Source organism: Patagioenas fasciata, chromosome 20, assembly GCF_037038585.1.
Source record: "Patagioenas fasciata isolate bPatFas1 chromosome 20, bPatFas1.hap1, whole genome shotgun sequence".
Classification (NCBI taxonomy): domain Eukaryota; kingdom Metazoa; phylum Chordata; class Aves; order Columbiformes; family Columbidae; genus Patagioenas; species Patagioenas fasciata.
In genome coordinates, this window is record NC_092539.1 from 10,123,193 (window position 1) to 10,134,117 (window position 10,925).

Here is a 10,925-nt window from a genome sequence, read left to right on the forward strand (position 1 = left end):
CCCTCCCAGCAAAAAGCCCAGCTCAGCCTACGTTAACTGAAGCACTGACAAACAGAGGCAGATGGTTATACGGCTTTTATGGCGTGGAGGCAAAAACCACACGTTCAGAGCAGAGAGGCGGCACCAGGCGGCTGCAGCCCCAGAGGCACTCGGGTGTCTGTTCCCCAGGGACGCAGACGGCGCGTCGAGGCACAGGTAACTGATCATAGCAGAAAGGTGATACAAGTTAAGAACTTTATGCTCGCTAGTGATAAAAAGGCAGCACCAACAGGTAGATCACTAATTTTTTAGAGCTGATACATAAACAATACAGCATCTTCTGTTAAACATCACCACCCCCCGCTAATTGCAGGGGCCTTACTTCCTAGAGGAGCAGGTTTTAGACCTGGATAAAATGCAGGAGTCAATAGTTTGGCTTTTTCAAATGGTTTTAGAGACGGATAAAGGCAGACCCAGCAACTTTTCAGTGCTTTAAAGAAGCGTAAATCCACATAGACACATCCGTAACAACAGAACAGCCCAGCACTGACTGCAAGTGCATTGTGTCCACAACTATGAGATTTCTGTGTCGCAGAACAGAGATGGAAGTTCCACTAACAACTGTTTCTCATGAACGGGGGACTATTTTAGAGACTATGAGCCTGATTTGCAGCGGTACCCAGTACAGTACGCTCACTCCCATATCAACATCCATTATTTTCCTTGCGTACACCAGAGATGCAGTCCCCATGACTGCATCACCTGCAGCTGTGCCCCAAGAGAACTCACTTGGGGCTGCTCAGTTCCCTTGCAGGGCTACAGACCCAGCTGTTAAAAGGAACACTTCTCTTTCCAGATGTTGGAACATCTCATCTTCACCACAAATGGTTTTACACACTACTTGAAAACGGGAGTGTCCCGTCCAGGCCAGCGTGGATACATGCTTATTTAAGACCACAATCTGCCTGTACTCATTTTGAGAGGTTTTTGATTTCCAATATTTAAAGCGTCCATATTCACAAACATTACATATAAGCTTTGTAGCACACTCAGTATAACAAAAGAGGTTCCTCGTTAAATCCACTTTGATTACAAGGCCATAAGCTAGAACACACAGGGAATTCAGTGCTGCAAACGTTCACTGTAGCAAAAACCCCAGCCCACTCCTCCCACTCTCGCTAGCGCTTTCCATCTAAGAGGCCCTGCAGCATGTTTATGGGCAATGGGAAGACGATGGTGGAGTTCTTCTCCGCAGCAATGGTGGTCAAGGTCTGCAGGTAACGAAGCTGCAGAGCAGCGGGGGACTCCGTAATAACCATGGATGCCTCCTTCAGGGCCCTGGACGCATTCATTTCACCCTCGGCTGCAATTACCTGGGGAAGCAAATGAATGAAATTCAATTCGTTCTGGCACAGTAATAAACTAGGAATCTGTAGGATGACTTCAGCGTTAAGTCATATACCAAAGACACCACTTGTCACCGAGCGCTAAGGGGGAACGCGCGCCTGCCCTGTCCTGGACAGAACAGCTCTAACTGCCCGTGAGCGTTTTTACTCCAAACTTCAACATTCACCATCACCTTCTCCAACCTCAGAAGGGAATGAGAGATCACGACCGAACCGATCACTAGGCAGCTTAAGGGTGACAAAACTAAATACGACAGCGGTTTTATTTCTCATATGAAGTAACAGAAAACAAAGGACTTGTCTAGAATTTGGGCTAGTTGGGAAGAAGCTGGACATAAGTTTGGCTTCTAATTCACTGCAAGCTCCAGCTAATAATCTCAAAATTGTTCTGTTTATGATTCAGTTTTGGAGTGTGGTAAAAAAAGAGAGATTCTACATTTTTGAAGGAAATCTCATCCGTGTGATCGACCCAGACACAAATCCACCCAAACCCTGCCCTGCACTCCTCTCTGCTATTACACAACCTGGCTGAGAATCTTCATCCCCTACATGACCACATTCAATTATCCGTGAAGAAAAAGAAGAAAAATACATCCAAAGCCACATGCTGATGTTATTACCTTGGCTCGCGCCTCCCGGGCAGCTTCTGCTTCTGCAGCCATCGCTCTCTGCAGCTGGACAGGCAATTTCACATCCTTGATCTCCACACGTTCCACCTTAATGCCCCAATCATCTGTTGCCTCATCAAGCGTGGCCTATACATGGCAGGACAATTAAGTCAAGTCATCTACCTGGCTGCAAATAAATATCTAAATTTGAAAAATTACCAATAACCCAAATGAATTATCTTACAGTTCTTGGACTCCAAGGACTTCAGTATTTAAATTATTAGATTAATATGAAAGCATAACTGTTGTAAACTAACAACAAAAAAACACCCAGAATCTTGATGAATATAGGAATTCTGTATTGCCACTCTGCTCCACAGGAGCCCTTCTGTCCCATATCCCTCATTCCCACTTGCCAGCCCCACTGGTCCCTCATTGCTTTAGTCCCTCATTTTTATCATACAGAACGCCATCCAAATAGCTCTCGATAGGGTTTTGCCTAAAGCTCCAAATCACAGCTTGGGAAGGTAAAATAAATCCACACCTGGAAGTTATCCCTGCTGCCTAAAGCCATGTTTTGCTGGATCGCTCCAGTTGCTCATACCTGCATGCTGTGTGCGATTTCTTCACGATCAGAGAGAATCTGAGACAGGTTTTTGGTCCCCAGAACGTTCCTCAGAGTTGTCTGTGCTAGGAGACGGGTGGCTGAGTCAGCATTGGTGATATTTGCCACAGCAAGGGTGGCATTCTGAACTCGGTAATAAACCACTCCGTCCACGTTAATCGTCACAGAGTCCTTGGTCAGAATCTAAAAAGAAATGGGGAAAACACATAAAAATTAACTACATATTTTTTGAATATAATGATAATTACATATTTGTTTTACTAGACAAACTCCTATTTTTTCCAGGGAAACTTTAATACCTTGTATATGAAGCAAAAGATGGACTTGCAAAGGCAGATATATCTGTGAAGGTTTAGAAGAGGGTACACCAGGAAGAAGCACTAATATTAATTATGTTTTAAAGTTAAGAAGAGATTGAAATATTCCATATGATCGTGAGGTGTCCTAGTTCCACGTTAGACAATTACTGTTACGTTATCTGACAAGAGAGGGACACGTGAGTTACTTCACCTTCAAGGTTTACCTGCTTTGTCCTCCCCAAACTACCTATTTTAGCAGGTTTTTCATAACTGCATGAGATAAATAATGAGTCACACGCACAGAAACCATGTCGTACAAATAAAAACGGAGTTTTGCTTTTGCCCACCGAAACCAAACCAAGCTAAATCTTCAAAAATAATTTAATCAAGCCTAAAGAAGAACTGCACAACCGATGGCTTCACTAATGGCACATGAGCGGCTGCAGCGCGTTCTGCCCGCCAGTGATTGGGTTTCTAGCAATTACCCTTTGCAGTGCACCAGGACAGTGGCCATTTGTCTAAATCTACAACTAATGATGAGCAATAAACCACCGAGTCAATCTGACAGGAAACAGACGCAGCGGGCAGGCTGCAACACGCACCGTTGTCTCGCCAAATACACCAGATACGCGAGGGCTACAGTTATAATCAGCATGCGATTCTTCACTAACTTCTTTCAGAGGGCTAATTGTTTTTTATTCTTTCGTTCAGCTACCTTAATATCATAATTTCATGCCATTATTTTCGCTAGTTTATACATCTACACAAATTGGCACAGGAAGGATCACTGCTGCTTCGGGAAATCTTCCGGATTTCACAGAAACAATTAGAGAACTTTGCAGCAGCCTGCATTCCAAACCCCTCCCTGGCTCTCGGGCACTATTGAGTTATCTCATTTATTCCTTAGAGGGACTTTGTTTTCTTTCAGGGCTCTTCTCTTGTTGAATGGTATCACTGAAGTATATATGCATTCTTCAGAGTACATGGAACCTGCACAAGAGACCTACATTCAAACTACACGCTACCCAATAGTGAGAGGAGAAAAGGAAAAAGAAAAGGCAAAAAAAGAAAGTGCAACAATTCTGCAAACACTTCAGCAGGTGCAAAGGCCAAGTGTGAACTCACCTCTTGGGGAGGAATATCAAAAGAGATGGTCCTCATATCAACCTTGATGAAGCTGTCTGTGCAGGGCAGGACAAAAAACAAACCTGTGCAAAAAGTCCATTGAAGAAGATGTGAAAATAGGTCATTAAAATAGAGGAAACTTGCTACTGAGGTAAGGTTAAATCCAACCACTGTTGGAGGTCTGTACAGCCCTCTTTGTAACAGGCTCAGCAGCATGTTCATTAGTGGCTTGCAACCCAGGATACGATTTTCAAAAGAGTGTGCTGAGAAACTTCAGTTTATTCAGGTCTAACTTGTTCAGAGAACTTTAACATCTGCAAAAAGTACCCAGAACTGCAAGAAGTTACTTTTGAAAATTGGTCCCACAGTTACATGTGGGGCCTAATTCTGGCAAACAGAATCTATCAACCTCCTGTTGTGGTGGGACACTGTGATTCTTCAGCTTTACAGCAATGGGGAAGTTTTGCAAAACGTGGATGAAAATGAAAGGAGAAGCGATTGCCCCCTCCTGTCCCTTTGAGCAGCTGGAGCAACAGCTGATTCTTTCGGTTCTCATCAGAATTTCATATGTACACAGGAAACTTTCAAAACTACCAAATAATTTAATTGCTTCTATTTCTTTTGAAGAACATCGAGGCTTTCAAACCATCCAGGTTTTAACTGACACACTGACTGTTTTTTTCAAGATGGCACATTTGATGCCATTGCTCCTCCCTCCCCATTCTGTGCTTTTGATCCCACCTGCAGACTCTGTGTTAACTTAGCAGATCTGGGTAAGACTCACAGAGAATTACTGTACTGTCCTCTCCGTATAAAGTAACATCCTCTTACAGGAAGTTACAAAAATCTTGAGAAACCCTCTTGCCAGTCTAACGCAACGTCTCTGGACAGCCATTATTTTGCCAATGACTTAAGCAGAACAAAATGCTCCCCAGGACATACCTGGTCCCTTTGCTCCCCCTTTTAAGATGCGTCCGAGTCTGAATATGATGGCTCGCTCGTATTCCTTTATAATCTGTAATAAAGAGCCGCACGTCATGCACGGGTTTCCAGAAGCCACAAGATCAATTCCAAACTACTGCAACACACGTTTCTATCCTGGCTGCTTTTGAGAATTTTCGCCTCAACTTTATCGTCAAAAAGCAAACAGCAGAAGGAACAATCAGGACGCTATTCCACAAGGAATATTCTGCAGGCTGTGGCACCATCTATCACCAGGGGAAGCAGCAGCACGTCAGCTGCGCAGAGCGAGCGCCCACCGGGAATACCCTGGCAACCACAACACAAAGTGCATGTATGTGACCCTGAGGCTCCAGCAGCTCTGATTCTGATGTGGGATATCAGCCAAAAGGAAGCAGGAGATCTTTCCTCCGGTCTGGAAACTGAAATATCAAGCTCAAAGAGATCAGATGACACACTCTCTAAGAATCTGTCACATACAGCCACAGATATGCACATACTTCTAGCTTTATATTTACATACTTCATATCTACACACATACATATCTAGGAAGAGATCTCCTTAAAACGAAACAGTCCTTCAAGCGTAATTATGTATTCTTGCAATTATCCTGATCTTCCAAACTACCTTATATAGTGTAACAGCACCTATCTTTTATTAGTTTGAAGATTAATGCACTGAAATGTGGGGTCTGCTCTAGTTCAAGAAAGAATAGAATTAGATTAATTTGTTTTTAAAACAAGTAAATAAAATAGAGAGCAATAATAACCACTAGGAAGCATCTGCATTGCTTCAAGTTTTCATCCAGCTTAGCAGTAAACAGTTTTACCTTTATGCACATCCAGATTGATATGGGAAATGTAAGAACAGTGAAAAAAAGTGAAGTGATCACCAGGATCCACCCACACACACCAAGGCCAGTGTTAGCGTCATCTGCAAGAAAAGAGCACAAGTTCTCAGATTTCTGAAACCTGTTGAACATGAAGGCCCAAGTCACAACTCAAATAATGTACAATTTCAAGACAGAGTAAGCGCAGAGTGTATGGAATGAGCTTTCTTATTGCAATTATCTGAACATCTCGCTCATGGGACTTGGATAAGCTCATCAACAGGTTGTTCTTCCCGGATTGCTCAGGTTGTGATAGATTATGCGCCTCTTTAAAAAATAAACCACGAGGAGAAAGAATATTAAAAAAAATTAATTGAATCTGCCTTGCATCCCTTTAGGGCTGACTAGAACAGCCACAGTTACTTTAGCAAGACATTATCACTTGGATCATCAAACAGTATTAACAATTTATAATAAGCACTTAGCGCCGGAGGCTGGGACGGTGTGGGACACACTTCAGCGCGGCTCCTCTGCTGCTGCCACGGCTACACAACCAAACAAACACCTGCCAAGCGTGTCAGGCTCCAGGGACCGGGCGAGGACAACCGTGCAACAACCACCAGATTTCACAGCATGTACCCGGGAGATGAGCCGAGCACAGGGCAGGAGGCGCCAGACACAGATCTGCCTTTTCGTACTGCTCCATCAGATCCAGGATGGGCTGAGAATGAGTGAGGGGTGTTATTCCACTGCTGGGGTTCAACTGTTCGCTAATTAGCAATCAGGAATAACAAGGAATACTACTTTCCATTAAAACTAAATGCCTTTTTGGATGCTTCTGAAAGCGTTTCACATGGGAAATAGCCACAATTATTACATCTATAATTTAAATTACATCTAATGCCATTTACTCTGTAGATATTTTATTATGACAAATATAACTGGCCTCCAAAACAACACCTCACACGGTAACTACAGAAGAAACAACCCCAGTAACACATCAAGCGTCACTTGCCAGGCCCCACCAAGGGGAGCATCAGAGTGACCGCTGCGGGGTATTAATAACCAACATATTTACAGAATGAAACGCTGATCCTGTCTAAGGATACAGGAACCAGCATGTGCCATTCGCCGTGGGGCCCAAATGCATCTGCAGTTATTTATACAACAACTCAGATTACCGAGCCGACACATTTGTATATAAAGCCATCTTATAAATACATTTCCTTCTCCAATTGCAAGCGGCAGATGTAAAATGAAGAATGATTATCTGTAGTACGCTTCTGAACAACGTGGGTAATAGGAGAACGCTCCAGCTCCCAGGGACGGAAAGGGTTGTGGTATTTTAGCGCATCACCTCTAAAATCTGACCCCAGTTACACTCACACCTACCAATCGAAAGGCCAAAACCCACTAAAATAACAATACCAAGAAGTAAAAAGTAACTATAGTTTCATTGTCCAACTTAAGGAAACATAACGGACTTTCATCCCTTCCTCCAGCCACACCTGTGGAATGTTCTGCACAAACGAAAAGCGTCAATGGTGTAAACCAGTCCCGCAGTTCTTTCTGTTCTCATTTACTGGTGCAGCACCTCGGGGACTCCTCCTGCCACTCTGCTCCTCATTATCCCTTTAGCCTTTCCTCGGTGACCCGAGTTACCGTACAGGAAAACAAAACGCACCAAAAAAAACCCCAAGTTACGCAACCGGGGCCAACTCCCCGCGATGCTCCCGCACGGCCCCGCGCAGCGTTCAACGCGCACCCCCGGCGGGACCGGGGGGCTGCGGACAGTGAGGGGGGAACCGGGAGGGGAGAACCGAAGGGCCTGCAAACTTCCCTCAGCGACTGAACCAAGTCGTCAGTAAAACCGAAAGAGAAAGCGGGAGAGGGACGGGAAAGCGGGAGAGGGACGGGAAAGCGCCCCGGGCTCAGAGCACGCGGGAAGCGACCGGCGGCGGGGCGCTGCCCCCCGGGGTGTCCCCCTCTCCCCCCGGGCTGATCCCCCGCTCCCCGGTTACCTTGCCCCCGCCGGGCCTTGGACGCGCCCCCCGCCTCGTGATCCGCCATGGTCGCTGCCGCCGTTCCCCTCAGGAGCCGCCGCTGAGCGCCCGTTGCCCCGCGCGCCCGTTGCCCCGCCCCGCGAGCACAGGGCGGGGCCGCGGAGGTTGCGCGCGCCGTGTGCCTCACAAACAGCGTCTCGCACCTGAGGGAGCGGACCGGAGCGGGACGGGACGGGGCGGCCAGGCCAGGCCATGGCGGCGGCGCCCGCGAGGGGGCTGCGAGGCCACGGGGCGGGCGGCAGCAGCAGCAGCGTGGGGCCGCCCGAGCGATGCCCGGAGCGGGAGGACGGCGGGGGGAGCAGCGCGGAGCGGGGCGCTGAGGTGAGCGGGCACCGCAGAGAGTTCGAGACGCGCCCTGGCCTCTTGTGGTTTCGCATGCAGATGAGTTGTTAGTCGGTAATTTGTGAAGTGTGGTCTGAAATAAAAGAGTAAAAAGCAGTTTTCAAACTGATAGGACTTGCCTATTAACCGCTCCATGTGAGTGGTTGTTGCATGCTGTTCCATGCCATATTTAATTCTGTGATCATGCTGAAGTACGTGTCCAAAGCGGGCAGGGAATTACAACAAACCTAAAGAAAAAATTGCTTTCCAAAACTTCACTCCAAGTTTCATTGCTGCTTTTCTTCCTGACCTGTTGCAGGACATCAATGAAGAGTTTGGAGCTTTCATCCCTTGTTGAAGATGCCAGTGTTGTGACCTCCGCTGCTTTTCTCCAAGGTTCATCGTGCAGAAACAGGTGTGTGTAGAAACACATCGTTACACATGGCTGTAACACACCAGGGATCACAAATGTTGTGCTTGAAAGAAGTTCCAAGGTTGAGTTTGTGTCAGGCTGCGTTAGGAGGGATATAGGTGATTTGTGGCTGTTCTTTAGCCTTTGCTTGCCTATGGGCTGTGGGTAATTGATGGGCAGGGAGTAGCACATGCAAACTTATATTTATCGTATTGCTTTGCTGTACTGACAGTGTGTAATTGCTCACTTATTTGTAAAACGCATTGCAGCCTATGAATGAAAAGTGGTATTAGACTGCTAGAATGCACGGGGGTTTATTATGTGTGTTGATATTATAATTCTGTGGTTAGCCTCCTCCTGGATTTTGCTCCCTGTTGTGTACCAGCAGAGCAAGGATTTTGGCTGGGCAGCATGGTGATGGAGAGGAGTGTGTGTGTGGGGAGCACCGAATGCTGAAACGTCCTGATCCTTCAGGGGGTGCGAACAGAATCAGTGAACGACCAGTGCTCTTTCCCTGTGAGAGTGAGATACGTAATGCACAGGCTGGCTGTTGCTGGCATGAGCTCCCACTATCGCACTTTGCTGATCTCAGGTCCGATTAGCAGTACACGAGAATGAGGAATAAATCTGTCTCAAGATCCTTGAGAGTTTATGACCATTTGAAATTCCTTTCTATCCTTTATTTTTACTTACATGCTTGTGGACAGTTGCTATTAATGCATTTCTGAGTGCTGACACCTGCTGTTCTGATATTAGTAATTCCTCTATAATTTTGTTGTATTGTCTACGGTTCTGTGTGAGTTCATCTCTTGCAAAAGTAATCTAAACAACCTAGTTACTGTGAACAGAACAGAGATGTGCGTGCAGTCCCGTCCCTTAACGGAGGAGGTCAAAGGATGGAGATGATCCTATGTTAAAGCAGCGTCACATGAAGTGATCGGCTGTATAATCCCATTGAAACAGGGGCTGCCGTGGTGCAGATGGATGACTGGTCAGAGCACACAGTGCAATTTTGATTAGAACACGGTAGAATATATAGTATTGAAGCTCATAATATTATGAGGAAGTTGAGTGTCTGCAGTTTTATCTGTCTTTTTTGCTGGCCTTAGGGTCTTCTGGCAAACGGGCAGCTTAGAGTGTCTCAATGTGATTAAGAAGGGAGGAAGGATGTGCTGGAAATGCGAGGCACAGGTTCTGTGAAACCATAGAGTAGATAAGCTCTGATGGAACCTTGTCATCCGTAGCAAATTTGGCACTAGAAAAATCTAAGCCGGTGCCAATAATAAGTGCTTTTAAGATTAATCTGAATGGAGCGTTAAAAAATGTACTGCATTAGTTTCCTTTATTTCAGCAAAGAGGAGGAAGCACCTATTCGTTCCATCTGTCATTAAAGTAAAAAACATGCAACCAAGACCTTCCTCCTTCGTGAAGCAGGCAGCCTCACTTCATCCAAAGCTGCAACACCTCAGCAAAACATGGTGTCCTAATGTACAAATTTATGCTGGCGTTTTGCTCAAAGAAGAGAAAGTCTTCTGTTTCATATTAGATAGGCCCTAATTCCATTTATTTGACTGTCTCTGGGTGTTTTCAGTGAAGGTTATTGCTGCCCTCTCCTGTTCTCTGCACAGGTCAGTGCTGGAAAATGATGTTCCCTCTCCTTTCCTTTCAACTGTGTGAACTGAGTGATGTTATTTAATACAATTTTAGTTTTTCTGTAAATACTGAAGAAAAGCATTAGGATTAGCAACAGTTGGTTGTAGTAACTCAGAAGTCGTTTACCACACACCAGATGCATCAAGGGATCTGAGTTAGTTCCATCAGGTGTTCTGCAACCTGTGAAGGCTCCTGAAGCACTAAAAGTATAGAAAGAGAAAAATGGAGAATGTAACTTTAACTAAATAATAGTGTCTGAGTGTCTTCTCATCTTTTGTTCAATAAATAAAGGAATTAAAGAGTTTTATTTTAGTGTGGCTAGAAAACAATGGCCTTGAAGAGGGATTAATGTCTAGGCCTTGTGAAAAGAAAAACTCCATTGGATTTTGCCTTTACATAAGTCAGTTTGATTTCAAATATAGAATGTGCTGTCAACAGTAACTCCTCAGTATTTCCCTGTAGTAAAGCCTGTGTTTATTTCATCTTTCTTTGAGTTCCGATGTGTCTGGCAGGCAGTGAACGAGAAAGGGCATTTGTGTGACTGCATCAGCCTCGGAACCCCCTGTTCTTGTTCCTTTGTGGGCAGTAGCTGTGGTTTTCTGGTATCTCTCAAAAGGGAAATGGTCTACCATTAGTAGGTTTATT

The 10,925-nt window shown here is 45.3% G+C and overlaps 1 protein-coding gene across 1 annotated transcript; it reads right to left on the reverse strand.

Moving 5' to 3' along the window:
- Positions 1-60: 60 nt before the first annotated feature.
- Positions 61-8,020, reverse strand: STOM (stomatin). The gene is made up of 7 exons (XM_065853691.2): positions 7,853-8,020; positions 5,832-5,935; positions 4,985-5,057; positions 4,043-4,125; positions 2,598-2,801; positions 2,006-2,140; positions 61-1,352 (listed from the first exon to the last, which is right to left on the reverse strand). Exons 1-7 carry the CDS (start codon positions 7,899-7,901, stop codon positions 1,158-1,160), a joined length of 843 nt encoding a protein of 280 aa, XP_065709763.1. The 5' UTR covers positions 7,902-8,020; the 3' UTR covers positions 61-1,157.
- Between the last annotated feature and the right edge of the window lie 2,905 nt (positions 8,021-10,925).